This window comes from Oncorhynchus mykiss, chromosome 18 (assembly GCF_057628025.1).
Source record: "Oncorhynchus mykiss isolate SJ-2025 chromosome 18, ASM5762802v1, whole genome shotgun sequence".
In the NCBI taxonomy this organism is placed as follows: Eukaryota; Metazoa; Chordata; class Actinopteri; order Salmoniformes; family Salmonidae; genus Oncorhynchus; species Oncorhynchus mykiss.
Window position 1 is genome coordinate 72,440,786 of NC_143039.1, and position 22,024 is coordinate 72,462,809.

General features: G+C 44.9%; 1 protein-coding gene across 2 annotated transcripts in view; it reads left to right on the forward strand.

The window, feature by feature from the left end:
• Window positions 1–22,024, forward strand: part of LOC110496690 (four and a half LIM domains protein 3) — a 45,239-nt gene that overhangs the window by 17,474 nt on the left and 5,741 nt on the right. The window contains exons 2-3 of one of the 2 annotated variants that reach the window (XM_021572718.3): window positions 17,990–18,169; window positions 20,054–20,228. In XM_021572718.3, coding sequence (XP_021428393.3) covers window positions 18,014–18,169; window positions 20,054–20,228 — 331 coding nt within the window. In that variant the 5' untranslated portion in view covers window positions 17,990–18,013. Of the gene's footprint in view, window positions 1–17,752; window positions 18,170–20,053; window positions 20,229–22,024 lie in introns of those variants that run through there. The other variant, XM_021572719.3, reaches the window with a different exon arrangement.

Below are 22,024 nucleotides of genomic sequence, written 5' to 3' on the forward strand. Positions count from 1 at the left end.
GAGCAGTCACCTCTTTATACTGGGATAAAGGAGAGAGAGGAGCAGTCTTCTCTTTGTACTGGTATAAAGGAGAGAGGGGAGCAGTCATCTCTTTATACTGGGATAAATGAGAGAGAGGAGCAGTCACCTCTTTATACTGGGATAAAGGAGAGAGCGGAGCAGTCTTCTCTTTGTACTGGGATAAAGGAGAGAGGGGAGCAGTAATCTCTTTATACTGGGATAAAGGAAAGGGGGAGCAGTCATCTCTTTATACTGGGATAAACTAGAGAGAGGAGCAGTCACCTCTTTATACTGGGATAAACTAGAGAGAGGAGCAGTCACCTCTTTATACTGGGATAAAGGAGCGAGGGGAGCAGTCGTCTCTTTATACTGGGATAAAGGAGCGAGGGGAGCAGTCTTCTCTTTATACTGGGATAAAGGAGAGAGAGGAGCAGTCATCTCTTTATACTGGGATAAAGGAGAGAGGAGCAGTCATCTCTTTATACTGGGATAAAGGAGAGAGAGGAGCAGTTATCATTATACTGGGATAAAGGAGAGAGAGGAGCAGTCATCTCTTTATACTGGGATAAAGGAGAGAGGAGCAGTCATCTATTTATACTGGGATAAAGGAGAGAGGAGCAGTCATCCCTTTATACTGGGATAAAGGAGAGAGGAGCAGTCATCTCTTTATACTGGGATAAAGGAGAGGGGAGCAGTCATCTCTTTATACTGGGATAAAGGAGAAAGGGGAGCAGTCATATCTTTATACTGGGATAAAGGAGAGAGGAGCAGTCATCTCTTTATACTGGGATAAAGGAGAGAGAGGAGCAGTCATCTCTTTATACTGGGATAAAGGAGAGCGATCTCTTTATACTGGGATAAAGGAGCGGGGAGCAGTCATCTCGTTATACTGGGATAAAGGAGAGAGAGGAGCAGTCATCTCTTTATACTGGGATAAAGGAGAGAGAGAAGCAGTCATCTCTTTATACTGGGATAAAGGAGAGCGATCTCTTTATACTGGGATAAAGGAGCGGGGAGCAGTCATCTCTTTATACTGGGATAAAGGAGAGAGAGGAGCAGTCATCTCTTTATACTGGGATAAAGGAGAGAGAGGAGCAGTCATCTCTTTATACTGGGATAAAGGAGAGAGAGGAGCAGTCATCTCTTTATACTGGGATAAAGGAGCGAGGGGAGCAGTCGTCTCTTTATACTGGGATAAAGGAGAGAGAGGAGCAGTCATCTCTTTATACTGGGATAAAGGAGAGAGGGGAGCAGTCATCTCTTTGTACTGGGATAAAGGAGAGAGAGGAGCAGTCATCTCTTCATACTGGGATAAAGGAGAGAGGAGCAGTCATCTCTTTATACTGGGATAAAGGAGAGAGAAGAGCAGTCATCATTATACTGGGATAAAGGAGAGGGGAGCAGTCATCTCTTTATACTGGGATAAAGGAGAGGGGAGCAGTCATATCTTTATACTGGGATAAAGGAGAGAGGAGCAGTCATCTCTTTATACTGGGATAAAGGAGATAGAGGAGCAGTCATCTCTTTATACTGGGATAAAGGAGAGCGATCTCTTTATACTAGGATAAAGGAGCGGGGAGCAGTCATCTCTTTATACTGGGATAAAGGAGAGAGAGGAGCACTCATCTCTTTATACTGGGATAAAGGAGAGAGGAGCAGTCATCTCTTTATACTGGGATAAAGGAGAGAGGGGAGCAGTCGTCTCTTTATACTGGGATAAAGGAGAGAGAGGAGCAGTCACCTCTTTATACTGGGATAAAGGAGAGAGGGGAGCAGTCATCTCTTTGTTCTGGGATAAAGGAGAGGGGAGCAGTCATCTCTTTATACTGGGATAAATGAGAGAGAGGAGCAGTCATCTCTTTATACTGGGATAAAGGAGCGAGGGGAGCAGTCGTCTCTTTATACTGGGATAAAGGAGCGAGGGGAGCAGTCTTCTCTTTATACTGGGATAAAGGAGAGAGAGGAGCAGTCATCTCTTTATACTGGGATAAAGGAGAGAGGAGCAGTCATCTCTTTATACTGGGATAAAGGAGAGAGAGGAGCAGTTATCATTATACTGGGATAAAGGAGAGAGAGGAGCAGTCATCTCTTTATACTGGGATAAAGGAGAGAGGAGCAGTCATCTATTTATACTGGGATAAAGGAGAGAGGAGCAGTCATCCCTTTATACTGGGATAAAGGAGAGAGGAGCAGTCATCTCTTTATACTGGGATAAAGGAGAGGGGAGCAGTCATCTCTTTATACTGGGATAAAGGAGAAAGGGGAGCAGTCATATCTTTATACTGGGATAAAGGAGAGAGGAGCAGTCATCTCTTTATACTGGGATAAAGGAGAGAGAGGAGCAGTCATCTCTTTATACTGGGATAAAGGAGAGCGATCTCTTTATACTGGGATAAAGGAGCGGGGAGCAGTCATCTCGTTATACTGGGATAAAGGAGAGAGAGGAGCAGTCATCTCTTTATACTGGGATAAAGGAGAGAGAGAAGCAGTCATCTCTTTATACTGGGATAAAGGAGAGCGATCTCTTTATACTGGGATAAAGGAGCGGGGAGCAGTCATCTCTTTATACTGGGATAAAGGAGAGAGAGGAGCAGTCATCTCTTTATACTGGGATAAAGGAGAGAGAGGAGCAGTCATCTCTTTATACTGGGATAAAGGAGAGAGAGGAGCAGTCATCTCTTTATACTGGGATAAAGGAGCGAGGGGAGCAGTCGTCTCTTTATACTGGGATAAAGGAGAGAGAGGAGCAGTCATCTCTTTATACTGGGATAAAGGAGAGAGGGGAGCAGTCATCTCTTTGTACTGGGATAAAGGAGAGAGAGGAGCAGTCATCTCTTCATACTGGGATAAAGGAGAGAGGAGCAGTCATCTCTTTATACTGGGATAAAGGAGAGAGAAGAGCAGTCATCATTATACTGGGATAAAGGAGAGGGGAGCAGTCATCTCTTTATACTGGGATAAAGGAGAGGGGAGCAGTCATATCTTTATACTGGGATAAAGGAGAGAGGAGCAGTCATCTCTTTATACTGGGATAAAGGAGATAGAGGAGCAGTCATCTCTTTATACTGGGATAAAGGAGAGCGATCTCTTTATACTAGGATAAAGGAGCGGGGAGCAGTCATCTCTTTATACTGGGATAAAGGAGAGAGAGGAGCAGTCATCTCTTTATACTGGGATAAAGGAGAGAGGAGCAGTCATCTCATTATACTGGGATAAAGGAGAGAGGGGAGCAGTCGTCTCTTTATACTGGGATAAAGGAGAGAGAGGAGCAGTCACCTCTTTATACTGGGATAAAGGAGAGAGGGGAGCAGTCATCTCTTTGTTCTGGGATAAAGGAGAGGGGAGCAGTCATCTCTTTATACTGGGATAAATGAGAGAGAGGAGCAGTCATCTCTTTATACTGGGATAAATGAGAGAGGGGAGCAGTCATCTCTTTATACTGGGATAAATGAGAGAGAGGAGCAGTCATCTCTTTGTACTGGGATAAAGGAGAGTGAGGAGCAGTCATATCTTTGTCCTGGGATAAAGGAGAGAGAGGAGCAGTCATATCTTTGTACTGGGATAAAGGAGAGAGGAGCAGTCATCTCTATATACTGGGATAAAGGAGAGAGGAGCAGTCATCCCTTTATACTGGGATAAATGAGAGAGGAGCAGTCATCTCTTTATACTGGTATAAAGGAGGGGGGAGCAGTCATCTCTTTATACTGGGATAAAGGAGAGGGGAGCAGTCATCTCTTTATACTGGGATAAAGGAGAGCGATCTCTTTATACTGGGATAAAGGAGCGGGGAGCAGTCATCTCTTTATACTGGGATAAAGGAGAGAGAGGAGCATTCATCTCTTTATACTGGGATAAAGGAGAGAGAGAAGCAGTCATCTCTTTATACTGGGATAAAGGAGAGCGATCTCTTTATACTGGGATAAAGGAGAGAGAGGAGCAGTCATCTCTTTATACTGGGATAAAGGAGAGAGAGGAGCAGTCATCTCTTTATACTGGGATAAAGGAGAGAGAGGAGCAGTCATCTCTTTATACTGGGATAAAGGAGAGGGGAGCAGTCATCTCTTTATACTGGGATAAAGGAGAGAGAGGAGCAGTCATCTCTTTATACTGGGATAAAGGAGAGAGAGGAGCAGTCATCTCTTTATACTGGGATAAAGGAGAGAGGGGAGCAGTCATCTCTTTGTACTGGGATAAAGGAGAGAGAGGAGCAGTCATCTCTTCATACTGGGATAAAGGAGAGAGGAGCAGTCATCTCTTTATACTGGGATAAAGGAGAGAGAAGAGCAGTCATCATTATACTGGGATAAAGGAGAGGGGAGCAGTCATCTCTTTATACTGGGATAAAGGAGAGGGGAGCAGTCATATCTTTATACTGGGATAAAGGAGAGAGGAGCAGTCATCTCTTTATACTGGGATAAAGGAGATAGAGGAGCAGTCATCTCTTTATACTGGGATAAAGGAGAGCGATCTCTTTATACTAGGATAAAGGAGCGGGGAGCAGTCATCTCTTTATACTGGGATAAAGGAGAGAGAGGAGCAGTCATCTCTTTATACTGGGATAAAGGAGAGAGGAGCAGTCATCTCTTTATACTGGGATAAAGGAGAGAGGGGAGCAGTCGTCTCTTTATACTGGGATAAAGGAGAGAGAGGAGCAGTCACCTCTTTATACTGGGATAAAGGAGAGAGGGGAGCAGTCATCTCTTTGTTCTGGGATAAAGGAGAGGGGAGCAGTCATCTCTTTATACTGGGATAAATGAGAGAGAGGAGCAGTCATCTCTTTATACTGGGATAAATGAGAGAGGGGAGCAGTCATCTCTTTATACTGGGATAAATGAGAGAGAGGAGCAGTCATCTCTTTGTCCTGGGATAAAGGAGAGAGAGGAGCAGTCATATCTTTGTACTGGGATAAAGGAGAGAGGAGCAGTCATCTCTATATACTGGGATAAAGGAGAGAGGAGCAGTCATCCCTTTATACTGGGATAAATGAGAGAGGAGCAGTCATCTCTTTATACTGGTATAAAGGAGGGGGGAGCAGTCATCTCTTTATACTGGGATAAAGGAGAGGGGAGCAGTCATCTCTTTATACTGGGATAAAGGAGAGCGATCTCTTTATACTGGGATAAAGGAGCGGGGAGCAGTCATCTTTTTATACTGGGATAAAGGAGAGAGAGGAGCATTCATCTCTTTATACTGGGATAAAGGAGAGAGAGAAGCAGTCATCTCTTTATACTGGGATAAAGGAGAGGGGAGCAGTCATCTCTTTATACTGGGATAAAGGAGAGCGATCTCTTTATACTGGGATAAAGGAGAGAGAGGAGCAGTCATCTCTTTATACTGGGATAAAGGAGAGAGAGGAGCAGTCATCTCTTTATACTGGGATAAAGGAGAGAGAGGAGCAGTCATCTCTTTATACTGGGATAAAGGAGAGGGGAGCAGTCATCTCTTTATACTGGGATAAAGGAGCGAGGGGAGCAGTCATCTCTTTATACTGGGATAAAGGAGAGAGAGGAGCAGTCATCTCTTTATACTGGGATAAAGGAGAGAGGGGAGCAGTCATCTCTTTGTACTGGGATAAAGGAGAGAGAGGAGCAGTCATCTCTTTATACTGGGATAAAGGAGAGAGGAGCAGTCATCTCTTTATACTGGGATAAAGGAGAGAGAGGAGCAGTCACCTCTTTATACTGGGATAAAGGAGAGAGGGGAGCAGTCATCTCTTTATACTGGGATAAAGGAGAGGGGAGCAGTCATATCTTTATACTGGGATAAAGGAGAGAGGAGCAGTCATCTCTTTATACTGGGATAAAGGAGATAGAGGAGCAGTCATCTCTTTATACTGGGATAAAGGAGATAGAGGAGCAGTCATCTCTTTATACTGGGATAAAGGAGAGCGATCTCTTTATACTGGGATAAAGGAGCGGGGAGCAGTCATCTCTTTATACTGGGATAAAGGAGAGAGAGGAGCAGTCATCTCTTTATACTGGGATAAAGGAGAGAGAGGAGCAGTCATCTCTTTATACTGGGATAAAGGAGAGAGGAGCAGTCATCTCTTTATACTGGGATAAATGAGAGAGAGGAGCAGTCATCTCTTTATACTGGGATAAATGAGAGAGAGGAGCAGTCATCTCTTTGTACTGGGATAAAGAAGAGAGAGGAGCAGTCATCTCTTTATACTGGGATAAAGGAGAGAGAGGAGCAGTCATCTCTTTGTACTGGGATAAAGGAGAGAGAGGAGCAGTCATCTCTTTGTACTGGGATAAAGGAGAGAGAGGAGCAGTCATCTCTTTATACTGGGATAACGGAGAGAGAGGAGCAGTCATCTCTTTATACTGGGATAAAGGAGAGAGAGGAGCAGTCATCTCTTTATACTGGGATAAAGGAGAGAGAGGAGCAGTCATCTCTTTGTACTGGGATAAAGGAGAGAGAGGAGCAGTCATCTCTTTATACTGGGATAACGGAGAGAGAGGAGCAGTCATATCTTTGTACTGGGATAAATGAGAGAGGAGCAGTCATCTCTATATACTGGTATAAAGGAGTGGGGAGCAGTCATCTCTTTATACTGGGATAAAGGAGAGGGGAGCAGTCATCTCTTTATACTGGGATAAAGGAGAGAGGAGCAGTCATCTCTTTATACTGGGATAAAGGAGAGGGGAGCAGTCATCTCTTTATACTGGGATAAAGGAGAGGGGAGCAGTCATATCTTTATACTAGGATAAAGGAGAGCGATCTCTTTATACTGGGATAAAGGAGCGGGGAGCAGTCATCTCTTTATACTGGGATAAAGGAGAGAGAGGAGCAGTCATCTCTTTATACTGGGATAAATGAGAGAGAGGAGCAGTCATCTCTTTATACTGGGATAAATGAGAGAGGGGAGCAGTCATCTCTTTATACTGGGATAAATGAGAGAGAGGAGCAGTCATCTCTTTGTACTGGGATAAAGGAGAGAGAGGAGCAGTCATCTCTTTATACTGGGATAAAGGAGAGAGAGGAGCAGTCATCTCTTTGTACTGGGATAAAGGAGAGAGAGGAGCAGTCATCTCTTTGTACTGGGATAAAGGAGAGAGAGGAGCAGTCATCTCTATATACTGGGATAAAGGAGAGAGAGGAGCAGTCATCCCTTTATACTGGGATAAATGAGAGAGGAGCAGTCATCTCTTTATACTGGGATAAATGAGAGAGGAGCAGTCATCTCTTTATACTGGGATAAATGAGAGAGGGGAGCAGTCATCTCTTTATACTGGGATAAAGGAGAGAGGAGCAGTCACCTCTTTATACTGGGATAAAGGAGAGAGAGGAGCAGTCATCTCTTTATACTGGGATAAAGGAGAAAGGGGAGCAGTCATATCTTTATACTGGGATAAAGGAGAGAGGGGAGCAGTCATCTCTTTATACTGGGATAAAGGAGAGAGGAGCAGTCACCTCTTTATACTGGGATAAAGGAGAGAGGGGAGCAGTCATCTCTTTATACTGGGATAAAGGAGAGAGGAGCAGTCATCTCTTTATACTGGGATAAAGGAGAGCGATCTCTTTATACTGGGATAAAGGAGCGGGGAGCAGTCATCTCTTTATACTGGGATAAAGGAGAGAGGGGAGCAGTCATCTCGTTGTTCTGGGATAAAGGAGAGAGAGGAGCAGTCATCTCTTTATACTGGGATAAAGGAGAGAGGAGCAGTCACCTCTTTATACTGGGATAAAGGAGAGAGGGGAGCAGTCATCTCTTTGTTATGGGATAAAGGAGAGGGGAGCAGTCATCTCTTTATACTGGGATAAAGGAGAGGGGAGCAGTCATCTCTTTGTTCTAGGATAAAGGAGATGGGAGCAGTCATCTCTTTGTTCTGGGATAAAGGAGAGGGGAGCAGTCATCTCTTTGTTCTGGGATAAAGGAGAGGGGAGCAGTCATCTCTTTATACTGGGATAAAGGAGAGAGAGGAGCAGTCATCTCTTTATACTGGGATAAAGGAGAAAGGGGAGCAGTCATATCTTTATACTGGGATAAAGGAGAGAGGGGAGCAGTCATCTCTTTATACTGGGATAAAGGAGAGAGGAGCAGTCACCTCTTTATACTGGGATAAAGGAGAGAGGGGAGCAGTCATCTCTTTATACTGGGATAAAGGAGAGAGGAGCAGTCATCTCTTTGTACTGGGATAAAGGAGATAGAGGAGCAGTCATCTCTTTATACTGGGATAAAGGAGAGCGATCTCTTTATTCTGGGATAAAGGAGCGGGGAGCAGTCATCTCTTTATACTGGGATAAAGGAGAGAGGGGAGCAGTCATCTCGTTGTTCTGGGATAAAGGAGAGAGAGGAGCAGTCATCTCTTTATACTGGGATAAAGGAGAGAGGAGCAGTCACCTCTTTATACTGGGATAAAGGAGAGAGGGGAGCAGTCATCTCTTTGTTATGGGATAAAGGAGAGGGGAGCAGTCATCTCTTTATACTGGGAAAAAAACGAGAGGGGAGCAGTCATCTCTTTGTTCTAGGATAAAGGAGAGGGGAGCAGTCATCTCTTTGTTCTGGGATAAAGGAGAGGGGAGCAGTCATTTCTTTGTTCTGGGATAAAGGAGAGGGGAGCAGTCATCTCTTTATACTGGGATAAAGGAGAGAGGGGAGCAGTCATCTCTTTGTTCTGGGATAAAGGAGAGGGGAGCAGTCGTCCCACCGATAGCCTAATCCATTAATAAATATTAAAGTGAAGTAGGGTAACTATTAAATTACAGTTGACCCCTTGTCCTGTTACTACTGTTTCTTACTGTTTTCATTTGGTCTAGGACCACTGCAGTTTTAGGGTGTTACTGTACCAGATAGAGCCCCCTGCAGAACTAACTCCTGGCAGAGAGAACCCCCCGCAGAACTAACTCCTGGCAGAGAGAGAACCCTGCAGAACTAACTCATGGCAGAGAGAGAACCCTGCAGAACTAACTCATGGCAGAGAGAGAACCCTGCAGAACTAACTCATGGCAGAGAGAGCCCCCTGCAGTACTAACTCATGGCAGAGAGATAACCCTGCAGAACTAACTCATGGCAGAGAGAGAACCCTGCAGAACTAACTCATGGCAGAGAGAGCCCCCTGCAGAACTAACTCATGGCAGAGAGAGAACCTGCTGAACTAACTCAAGGCAGAGAGAGCCCCCTGCAGAACTAACTCATGGCAGAGAGAGCCCCCTGCAGAACTAACTCATGGCAGAGAGAGCCCCCTGCAGAACTAACTCATGGCAGAGAGAGCCCCCTGCAGAACTAACTCATGGCAGAGAGAGCCCCCTGCAGAACTAACTCATGGCAGAGAGAGCCCCCTGCAGAACTAACTCATGGCAGAGAGAGCCCCCCGCAGAACTAACTCATGGCAGAGAGAGAACCCTGCAGAACTAACTCATGGCAGAGAGAGCCCCCCGCAGAACTAACTCATGGCAGAGAGAGCCCCCTGCAGAACTAACTCATGGCAGAGAGACCCCCCTGCAGAACTAACTCATGGCAGAGAGAGCCCCCTGCAGAACTAACTCATGGCAGAGAGAGCCCCCCGCAGAACTAACTCATGGCAGAGAGAGAACCTGCCGAACTAACTCAAGGCTCACACACTTCCAACTGGCTCTGCACTCTGAATAAAATGTCAGATTAGAAAGAAAACAAGTTCAGATAGGCCTGGTCTCTCGCTGGGCCATGTGTGAGACAGGGAGAGGCGGCCTGGTCTGTCGCTGGGCCATGTGTGAGACATGGAGAGGCGGCCTGGTCTGTCGTTGGACTATGTGGAAGACGAAGAGAGAGAGAGTTTTGCTGTCTGGCTCACAGTACAAAGCCTTCAGAGTCAATGACTCCGATTAATCTTTTACCAGCCAGCGCAACCAATATATCACTGAAGAATACCCATGTGTCCTCCTGGCCAGTGTGAAATGCAGAGTTATAACAGCAGTGTGCTAGGAGAGAAAAACATCTCCCACTGATGGCTTTTTGTTTGACTTAACGTCTCACTGGGAGCGCAACGCGGAGACACGGATACATTTTATGTGGTTGGAAGAAAGACACAGTTGGTTGGAAGAAAGACACGTGTAGAAGGATGTGTTCAACCCATCTGTGGCTGAAAACAATGATGCCAGCCAACATATTTAGTGTGTGTGTGTGTGTGTGTGTGTGTGTGTGTTGTTCAGTCAATTATCTTTATTATTCTTCATACAGTGCCTTGCGAAAGTATTCGGCCCCCTTGAACTTTGCGACCTTTTGCCACATTTCAGGCTTCAAACATAAAGATATAAAACTGTATTTTTTTGTGAAGAATCAACAACAAGTGGGACACAATCATGAAGTGGAATGACATTTATTGGATATTTCAAACTTTTTTAACAACTCAAAAACTGAAAAATTGGGCGTGCAAAATTATTCAGCCCCTTTACTTTCAGTGCAGCAAACTCTCTCCAGAAGTTCAGTGAGGATCTCTGAATGATCCAATGTTGACCTAAATTACTAATGATGATAAATACAATCCACCTGTGTGTAATCAAGTCTCCGTATAAATGCACCTGCACTGTGATAGTCTCAGAGGTCCGTCAAAAGCGCAGAGAGCATCATTAAGAACAAGGAACACACCAGGCAGGTCCGAGATACTGTTGTGAAGAAGTTTAAAGCCGGATTTGGATACAAAAAGATTTCCCAAGCTTTAAACATCCCAAGGAGCACTGTGCAAGCAATAATATTGAAATGGAAGGAGTATCAGACCACTGCAAATCTACCAAGACCTGGCCGTCCCTCTAAACTTTCAGCTCATACAAGGAGAAGACTGATCAGAGATGCTGCCAAGAGGCCCATGATCACTCTGGATGAACTGCAGAGATCTACAGCTGAGGTGGGAGACTCTGTCCATAGGACAACAATCAGTCGTATATTGCACAAATCTGGCCTTTTATGGAAGAGTGGCAAGAAGAAAGCCATTTCTTAAAGATATCCATAAAAAGTGTCGTTTAAAGTTTGCCACAAGCCACCTGGGAGACACACCAAACATGTGGAAGAAGGTGCTCTGGTCAGATGAAACCAAAATTGGCAACAATGCAAAACGTTATGTTTGGCGTAAAAGCAACACAGCTCATCACCCTGAACACACCATCCCCACTGTCAAACATGGTGGTGGCAGCATCATGGTTTGGGCCTGCTTTTCTTCAGCAGGGACATGGAAGATGGTTAAAATTGATGGGAAGATGGATGGAGCCAAATACAGGACCATTCTGGAAGAAAACCTGATGGAGTCTGCAAAAGACCTGAGACTGGGACGGAGATTTGTCTTCCAACAAGACAATGATCCAAAACATAAAGCAAAATCTACAATGGAATGGTTCAAAAATAAACATATCCAGGTGTTAGAATGGCCAAGTAAAAGTCCAGACCTGAATCCAATCGAGAATCTGTTGAAAGAACTGAAAACTGCTGTTCACAATTGCTCTCCATCCAACCTCACTGAGCTCGAGCTGTTTTGCAAGGAGGAATGGGAAAAAATGTCAGTCTCTCGATGTGCAAAACTGATAGAGACATACCCCAAGCGACTTACAGCTGTAATCGCAGCAAAAGGTGGCGCTACAAAGTATTAACTTAAGGGGGCTGAATAATTTTGCACGCCATATTTTTCAGTTTTTGATTTGTTAAAAAAGTTTGAAATATCCAATAAATGTCGTTCCACTTCATGATTGTGTAATAATAATTGTTGTTGATTCTTCACAAAAAAATACAGTTTTATATCTTTATGTTTGAAGCCTGAAATGTGGCAAAAGGTCGCAAAGTTCAAGGGGGCCGAATACTTTCGCAAGGCACTGTATATCTTTGAGGCGTTCCCTCTAAACTGTTTCTATACCCAGGTCACGTCCATGTGTATTTCAACCCCCAGTCATAATGATGATGAACCACTGACGTGGCTCATTCAGGGTCAGTCATCTCCCCCACAGGAGACTCTTTGTAGTACAGTAGTTATTGCTATAACAGAAGAGTCTGGACATTGTATAAATGATCTGAAACTGAATTTAACAAAGCTGTTGTCTGTGGGAGGGTAGACTCAATAGAGTTAGATCATACAACAGAAAGGCCGTGGTTTTGTATTTCGGACATTTTCTCTTTTCTTTTCTGTTTTTTTTGGTATGACTTTCGTAGAAAGGAATGTCATAATGTCTGTGCTCGGTGACACAACAGCTGGAGTACAAAGAATGTATTTGCAGATGTCATGCCGTGGCCCTCAGAGAGCTGTAGAAGGAGGAACTATGTCCGGAAGAACGGCCATTGTATCAGTGTAGTGGTGATCCTAGGGACGTATGGACCAGAATATAAACCTGAGAGACATTAGCTGGGGAAGTCAAGCTGATTTCCACTGCTCTGACAATAAACAGACATGAAGTGTGATGGAGTTGTGCCTGTTTCGTGTTCCGTCCATTTTGTCTTTGAACTTGCAAAGCCTCAACCCTCTTCAGGCTGATGCGGTCTTGTTCATGGGAAATTATATGACTGAATTTTCCTCTGCTGCTATGACATTTTTGTAAAGGGGCTACTCAACCAAGTTTCAGTTGCTTGATAATAAATAAAATAGACAAATAAGGTGGATAAAACAAGAGTTGTTCTTTCACCAGCTCTTCTTTCTTGTTTGCTTGTCATGGTGTTTTAACAGGGACTCGGAATGTTAAATAAAGTCTGAGGCTCTTCATTTTAATGGCACGTAACATCCCACTCACTGCTGAGATGACTACTTAATGGACCAGATGCAAATAGCTTGTGGCTTCCAGTGCATTTACCTCAGTACCTGGAAAACAGAACATCAACTGTTGGATGGGATTCCTTTCATGGGCTATGGTTGACACCCCCACCCCACACACACACACTCCGTTCCATATCAAGACACCCCCCCCCCCCCCTGTGTGCAAATGCATTTCCGAGAAATGAAGTCGGCTTCATTAGGAGCACCAGGTTCTGCATCTCAAATTACACCCTATTCCCTACATAGGGCACTACTTTTAGACCGCAGTCCTATGGGCCCTGGTTCAAAATGGGTGGCACTATATAGGAAATAGGGTTTCCATTTGGAACGCAGCCTGTTCCTGGGTTCAGTCGCCACTTTGACATGGAGCCTGTGAGGCTGTGACGTCAGTTCTGTCTGATCGGCGGGGGCTGCTGAACCCTTCACCCCCAGGGCCGTCACTTCACTCCCACTTTTAAAAAAAACCCACCGTCTGTTTCTCAGCTGCACATCGCTTAACCCACAACCCTCCTCCTCCTCCTGCTCGCTCCACACTTTTTGACATTCTGAAAGCAGTTCAAGGGTATTCTTTGCCCCGAAAAGAGGGAAAATATAATAAACGAAACGGCTTCCAAGAGAAACATTTGTGTCTGCCTTTAGTCTCTGTCAATGCCATGTTCCTGACATTGTTTCCTTGAGCCGGTGATGCCTAAACTCTTGAGACCTTCTGGCAGTCGTGTAATTCCTGCGGTGAACTACTTTGAACTACTATAAAGGGAATATGGTGCCATTTGTAACGTTGCCAATATGGATCCTAATGGACCCTATCTGCCCTTCCTGTTCCATAGGAAAAGCTGCAGATCCAACCCCTTCTCCGTTTCAGTTTCCACCTCATTTTGTGGGCAGTGTGCACATAGTCTGTTTCTCTTGAGAGCCATGTCTGCCTTCGGCGGCCTTTCTCAATAGCAAGGCTATGCTCACTGAGTCTGTACATAGTCAAAGCTTTCCTTAAGTTTGGGTCAGTCACAGTGGTCAGGTATTCTGTGTAAGGGTCTATGTGTAGCTGGTGCAGAGGAGTCAGGCGCAGGACAGCAGAGATGAGTAAATAAAGGTAACTTTCCTCAAAGTCATCAAAATACAAGATAAATCCAAGCACACTTTACGGACCACAAATACAACAAACAATCACTCACAAACAAACATGGGGTACAGAGGGTTAAATACTAAACAGGTAATTGGGTGAGTGAAACCAGGTGTGTAAGACAAAGACAAAACAAATGGAAAATTAAAAGTCGATCAGCGGTGGCTAGAAGGCCGGTGACCAAATAGCATTCTAGTTTTCTCAATTTTTTGTTAATTCTTTCCAATGTGTCAAGTAATTATCTTTTTGTTTGGTTGGGTCTAATTGTGTCTAATTGTGTTGCTGTCCTGGGGCTCTGTGGGGTCTGTTTGTGTTTGTGAACAGAGCCCCTGGACCTGCTTGCTTTCGGGGATCTTTCCAGGTTTATTTCTCTGTAGCTGATGGCTTTGTTATGGAAGGTACGGAACTTACTTTCTTTTAGGTGGTTATAGAATTTAACGGCTCTTTTCTGGATTTTGATCATTAGCGGGTACCGGCCTAATTATGCTCTGCATGCATTATTTTGGTGTTTTACGTTGTACACAGAGGATATTTTAGCAAACTTCTGCATGCAGAGTCTTAATTTGGTGTTTGTCCCATTTTTAAAAAAAAAACTTGGATGGTGAGCGGACCCCAGACCTCACAACCATAAAGGGCAATGGGTTCTATAACTGATTCAAGTATTTAAAAAATATATCTATATATACAGTCGTTCCACTTCATGATTGTGTCCCACTTGTTGTTGATTCTTCACAAAAAAATACAGTTTTATATCTTTATGTTTGAAGCCTGAAATGTGGCAAAAGGTCGCAAAGTTCAAGGGGGCCGAATACTTTCGCAAGGCACTGTATATGTATTTCACCTTTATTTAACCAGGTAGGCCAGTTGAGAACAAGTTCTCATTTACAACTGCGACTTGGCCAAGATAAAGCGACAAAAACAACAACAGAATTACACATAAACAAACATACAGTCAAATAACACAATAAAGAAATCTGTGTACAGTGAAATGTAGAAGAGTGGGGAGGTGGGCAATAAATAGGCCGTAGTGAAATAATTCCATTTAGCCAGATCCTCGTTGGTGTGTCAAATTTGATGTTTCTTTTGATGGCATAGAATGCCCTTCTTGCCTTGTCTCTCAGATCGTTCAAAGCTTAGTGGAAGTTACCTGTGGTGCTGATGTTTAGGCCGAGGTGTGTATAGTTTTTTGTGTGCTCTAGGACAATGGTGTCTAGATGGAATTTGTATTTGTGGTCCTGGCGACTGGACCTTTTTTGGAACACAATTGTTTTTGTCTGACTGAGACTTACTGTCAGGGCCCAGGTCTGTCAGGGCCCAGGTCTGTCAGGGCCCAGGTCTGACAGGGACCAGGTCTGTCAGGGCCCAGGTCTGTCAGGGCCCAGGTCTGTCAGGGCCCAGGTCTGTCAGGGTCCAGGTCTGTCAGGGTCCAGGTCTGTCAGGGCCCAGGTCTGTCAGGGCCCAGGATTGTCAGGGCCCAGGTCTGTCAGGGCCCAGGTCTGTCAGGGCCCAGGTCTGTCAGGGCCCAGGTCTGTCAGGGCCCAGGTCTGTCAGGGCCCAGGTCTGTCAGGGTCCAGGTCTGTCAGGGCCCAGGTCTGTCAGGGCCCAGGTCTGTCAGGGCCCAGGTCTGTCAGGGCCCAGGTCTGTCAGGGCTCAGGTCTGTCAGGGCCCAGGTCTGTCAGGGCCCAGGTCTGTCAGGGACCAGGTCTGACAGAATCTATGCAGAATATCTAGGTGCTGCTCTATTCTCTCCTTGGTTGGTGACAGAAGCACCAGTTCATCAGCAAACAGCAGACATTTGACATCAGATTCTAGTAGGGTGAGGCCGGATACTGCAGACTGTTCTGGTGCCCGCGCCAATTCGTTTATATATATGTTGAAGAGCGTGGGGCTTAAGCTGCTTCCCTGTCTCATCCCATGGTCCTGTGGAAAGAAATGTGTGTGTTTTTTGCCAATTTTAACCGCACACTTGTTGTTTGGATTTTATAATGTGGTGTTATTCCCCCAACACCACTTTCTGTCAATTTGTATAGCAGGCCCTCGTGCCAATTTGCCTTTGTTTTGGTTTGTATGTTTGTCAATTAGAGTGGCAGGGTGAATACGTGGTCTGTCGTACGGTCATTTGGCAAAAAGCCAATTTGACATTTGCTCAGTACATTGTTTTCACTGAGGAAATGTGCGTGTCTGCTGTTAATGAAAATGCAGAGGATTTTCCCAAGGTTGCTGTTGACGCATATCCCTCCCTCTCTCTCTCTCTCTCTCTCTCTCTCTCTGCATCATTTGTTTTCATGTTCTCAGGGTTCCTGTTAATCACAGATCCAAATGGGTTTCTTATTGATAACAAAACAAACATTACTAGACTGTGTGTGAGAGTTCAATCCCATTAAAACCTCTATTCTCTATCTTCATCTCTAATCAGAGAGCAATAAAAGTTAATAGGCCTTCATTTCCCCTGTATCTGCTGTCTCTCTCTATTTCTCTCTCTCTCCTCTCTCTCTCTCTCTCTCTCTCTCTCTCTCTCTCTCTCTCTCTCTCTCTCTCTCTCTCTCTCTCTCTCTCCCCCTCTCTAACTCTTTCTCATTTCCCCTGTATCGGCTGGCTCTCCCTCTCTCTCTCCTTCCCTCTCTCCTTCCTTCCCTCTCTCGCTCTCCCTTTCTCTCTCTCTCTCTTTCTCCCTCTCTCTCTCTCTCCATCCCTCTCTCTCCCCCTCTAACTAATTTCCCCTGTATCTGCTGGCTCTCTCCTTCTCTCTCTCTTTCTCTCTCGCTGTCTCTTTCTCTCTCTCCTTCCTTCCCTCTCTCTCCTTCCTTCTCTCTCTCTCTCTCTCTTTCTTTCTCTCTCTCTCTTTCTCTTTCTGTCTCTTTCTCTCTCTCTCTCTCTCTCTCTCTTTCTCTCCTTGCCTCTCTCCTCCCTTCTCTCTCTTTCTCCCTCTTTCTCTCTCTCTCTTTCTCTCCTTGCCCCTCTCTCCTTCTTTCTCTCTCGCTGTCTCTCTCTCTTTCTCTCTTCTTCCTTCTCTCTCTCTCTCTCTTTCTCCCTCTTTCTCTCTCTCTCTCTCTTTCTCTCCTTGCCTCTCGCTCCTTCCTTCTCTCTCTCCTTCCCTCTCTCTCTCTCTTTCTCTTTCTCTCCTTGCCTCTCTCTCCTTCCTTCTCTCTCTCCTTCCATCTTTCTCTATTTCTCCCTCTTTCTCTCTTTCTCTCCTTGCCTCTCTCTCCTTCCTTCCCTCTTTCTCTCTCTCTTTCACCCTCTTTCTCTCGCTCTTTTGCCCTCTTTCTCTCTCTTTCTCTCTCGCTGTCTCTCTCTCTCTCCTTCCTTCCTTCCTTCCTTCCTTCCTTCCTTCCTTCCTTCCTTCCTTCCTTCCTTCCTTCCTTCCTTCCTTCCTTCCTTCCTTCCTTCCTTCCTTCCTTCCTTCCTTCCTTCCTTCCCTCTCTCTCTCTCTCTCTCTCTCTCTCTCTCTCTCTCTCTCTCTTTCTTTCTCTCTCTTTCTCTCTCTCTCTTTCTCTTTCTGTCTCTCTCTCTCTCTCTCTTTCTCTCCTTGTCTCTCTCCTCCCTTCTCTCTCTTTCTCCCTCTTTCTCTCTCTCTCTTTCTCTCCTTGCCCCTCTCTCCTTCTTTCTCTCTCGCTGTCTCTCTCTCTTTCTCTCTTCTTCCTTATCTCTCTTTCTCTTTCTCCCTCTTTCTCTCTCTCTCTTTTGCCCTCTTTCTCTCTCTCCCTACCTCTTTCTCTCTCTAACTCCCATCTCCTAAAACTCAGTTTACCGTTTACCTGTGGATTAATTTTCGGAGTAGAGGATATTGTGCATTTCAGCAAGCAAGCTAGCTAGCTAAATTGCCATAAATGTTTGCTTATCGACCTGTCCTCAAATTAATATAATTGGTTCAGAGTTCGTTTTGATATTTCAACCTACTTGTTCTGATCGCGTCTGGTGTGGGGGGACAAAATTAACATGCGTGTTCGGTCTGGTCAACATGTCACTCCCCCGTCCCTCTCTCTTTCCACTCTGTCTCTCTCTCTCTCTCACTCTCTCTCTCTCTCTCCCTTGCTCTCTCTATCGCCCCCCTCTCCTTTACTCCCTCCGCCCTCACATGCTCACAGCGCTGTCCTGATTCCTCTCCTCCTTCTCTCAGCTAACACCCCTTCACTGTGGTTGTGATGTTTGACTTCAGGAGGTGAATCAGAAATAAGACAACATGAGTGACCGTTTTGACTGTGGTGAGTGCAAGGAGTCCCTGTACGGACGCAAATACATTCAGGTGGAGGACGTTTCCCACTGCATCCCCTGCTATGACCGCCTGTATGCCAACACATGTCAGGAGTGCAAGGAGCTCATCGCACACAACGCACGGGTAAGCATATACAAGGGGGTGTGTGTGTGTGTGTGTGTGTGTGTGTGTGTGTGTGTGTGTGTGTGTGTGTGTGTGTGTTTACTTGTGGTTAGTGGGTGTTTTCTGTTGTCTGTCTACATTTCTGTATGTGCGGTCTCTTCTGAGGTTTTCGCTTGTGTGTGTGTTTGTCCTTGTCCTCGTGGTTATCTTTTGTGGATTCTAAAGAGCAGGTGGAGTTTTTGGAAAACATAACTTTCCTGCTCTCTGTTGAGTACCCAGACGTCTGAAAATCCCCTTTGAGTTCCTCCAGCCAGACATTAAGGCCTTTTAGTTAGAGTCAAATGGCTGGAGGGAACACCCTTAGGCGCCACGGGGCGCGGGTAACCCCTGAGTTATAGACTCCCTTTGGAGGGGCTCGCAGTAAATCAAGGTTCTGTTAGCTTTGGCCCTCATCCTCCTCCACACACAACTCACAGCACTCATCCTTCTCAGTCCCATTCCCTGTAGTGGTTCTGTAAAAACCTACGCGTGTGTCAGATCTAATAGATTATATATATAGTCTTCACCCAGAACATAATGTGAGACATTAATCATGCAATGTGTGTTAACAGTGTTCGCTTGCACTACGGTTGACCTGGAACAAAAGTGGTGGTGTTTCAATATTTACTTAAAACCTCCTTGTTAACAGATCTGATCTAGTTTCTTGTTAATCTAGCTCCTTGTTAACAGATATAATCTCGTTTCTTGTTAATCTAGCTCCTTGTTAACAGATCTGATCTAGTTTCTTGTTAATCTAGCTCCTTGTTAACAGATATAATCTCGTTTCTTGTTAATCTAGCTCCTTGTTAACAGATATAATCTCGTTTCTTGTTAATCTAGCTCCTTGTTAACAGATATAATCTCGTTTCTTGTTAATCTAGCTCCTTGTTAACAGATCTGATCTAGTTTCTTGTTAATCTAGCTCCTTGTTAACAGATATAATCTCGTTTCTTGTTAATCTAGCTCCTTGTTAACAGATCTAATCTAGCTCCTTGTTAACAGATCTAATCTAGCTCCTTGTTAACAGATCTAATCTAGCTCCTTGTTAACAGATCTAATCTAGCTCCTTGTTAACAGATCTAATCTAGCTCCTGGTTAACAGATCTAATCTAGCTCCTGGTTAACAGATCTGATCTAGCTCCTTGTTAACAGATCTAATCTAGCTCCCTGTTAACAGATCTAATCTAGCTCCTTGTTAACAGATCTAATCTAGCTCCTTGTTAATTGATCTAATCTAGCTCTTTGTTAGCAGATCTAATCTAGCTCTTTGTTAATCTAGCTCCTTGTTAACAGATCTAATCTAGCTTCTTGTCAGATTAACATACATTTTGAATGTGAATCAGAGGAGGCTGGTGTGCAGATATATAGAAGGATGGGCTCATTTTAATGGAATGGGAGGAATGGAAAGGTATGGACCACATCAAATGGTTACCATGTGTTTGATACCTTTCAAATCATTCCATTCCAACTATTAGAATGAGCCCGACCTCCGATATCTCTGCCCACCAGCCACAATGATTGTGAATGATCTTTCAATCCCAATTTTACGGACTATAATGCTGTGTTCATGATCAAGTAGGAAGGTGTTAATTACCAGTCGTAAAGTCAGTTGTAAAACCAGTTGGATGCATTCACATGCTTTGAACTCATTGAGAAATGCTTATTGGCTAATGGCCAACAAGCTGCAGCAACCATAAACTAAAAGTACAGCTATCAATCTTGTAAACAAATTATAGTATTTGTTTACAGTGTTTTTAAAAAAAAACGTAGGAATAGTTTGCTTTCTATAAATAAAGTGTTTTGTTGTTGCATTTAACTGCTGAGTTTCCCGTCAGTAATTACCAGTAATGACCTTTCCCTCTCCAGGAGCTGTTCTACGAGGACAGGCACTACCACGAACACTGTTTCCGTTGTTTGCGCTGTGACCGCTCGCTGGCGGACGAGCCCTTCACCAGCCAGGAGGAGGCGCTGCTGTGCAACGACTGCTACCACAATGAGTTCTCGTCCAAGTGTGTGGCCTGCGACAAGACCGTCATGCCAGGTACCCACACCTGCTACTGCTTCCCTTGAGTAGCAGAAACATCGAAACTCCCAAAAACGGATACATGACAACACCCTTTCGTCCTACTGAGCTGAGCCGAGCTGTACTGCGCTGACCTGGTTACCTATCCATCATAGTTGCCATGACATAAAAAAATGGCCTGCTTTGGCCTCAGTTACTCAACTGCTGTTCTCACACCTATCACTGACATGCATTTAACCACTGTCATGACTTTTGACTAAGCAGCTCTCTCTCTCAGTCAACGTCACGCAAGTATAGACATAGGAGTTTTCACAAGCAGTCGCGGAAGGCATAGCCGTATGGGCCTGGTCAGAAGTGGTGCCCTACATAGGGAATAGGGTGTCATTTGGGACGCAATCTAATGTATTTTTGTGGTTGAGCTGGGTGTGACACAGCTTAGATGTGATTGTGATTGTCTGCTCATTTGACCGAAAGTACCTCTCAGTTGACTTCTGGCCCAACGGTCTTTGTGACGGCATGGCAGTGTTACACCACCAGCAGGGGCTGGACAGGACAGGGCTGGACAGGACAGGGCTGGACAGGACACAGGATTCAATCTGGACAGGGCAGGTTGGGGGTTATTTCTCCACAGTTTCTGTACAACTGAGCACTGAGTAGTCGTTTTGGCTCGTTTCTATGGTCTACCGCAGTTGAACACTAAACTGCCTCCTCGCCCCTCTTAAAAATGCAGCCAATTGCGATTGCACTGGCCGACCTCCCCACGTGCGCATTTCAGTTCCCAAAGCTCGTAAAACAAAGGCAATGATTAAGAGATCTGATGTTCATTTTCATAGGCATGTCTTGCTGTTTATTTTGGCTACTTTTATGACCTACTTGGAGGAAGTGTTTATTTGTGGGGGACGCTTAAAGTCAGAAGTTTAAATAAAGTACGAATAATATTACTGGATGTTTGGATGGCGTTACAGCAGGTCAGACTGGATGGTGTTATAGCAAGTCAGACTGGATGGTGTTATAGCAAGTCAGACTGGATGGTGTTATAGCAGGTCAGACTGGATGGTGTTATAGCAAGTCAGACTGGATGGCGTTACAGCAGGTCAGACTGGATGGTGTTATAGCAAGTCAGACTGGATGGTGTTATAGCAGGTCAGACTGGATGGTGTTATAGCAAGTCAGACTGGATGGTGTTATAGCAGGTCAGACTGGATGGTGTTATAGCAAGTCAGACTGGATGGTGTTACAGCAAGTCAGACTGGATGGTGTTATAGCAAGTCAGACTGGATGGTGTTACAGCAAGTCAGACTGGATGGTGTTACAGCAAGTCAGACTGGATGGTGTTACAGCAAGTCAGACTGGATGGTGTTACAGCAAGTCAGACTGGATGGTGTTATAGCAAGTCAGACTGGATGGTGTCATAGCAAGTCAGACTGGATGGTGTTATAGCAGGTCAGACTGGATGGTGTTTTAGCAAGTCAGACTGGATGGTGTTATAGCAAGTCAGACTGGATGGAGTTATAGCAAGTCAGACTGGATGGAGTTATAGCAGGTCAGACTGGATGGTGTTATAGCAAGTCAGACTGGATGGTGTTATAGCAGGTCAGACTGGATGGTGTTATAGCAAGTCAGACTGGATGGAGTTATAGCAGGTCAGACTGGATGGTGTTATAGCAAGTCAGACGGGATGGTGTTATAACAAGTCAGACTGGATGGTGTTATAGCAAGTCAGACTGGATGGTGTTATAGCAGGTCAGACTGGATGGTGTTTTAGCAAGTCAGACTGGATGGTGTTATAGCAAGTCAGACAGGATGGTGTTATA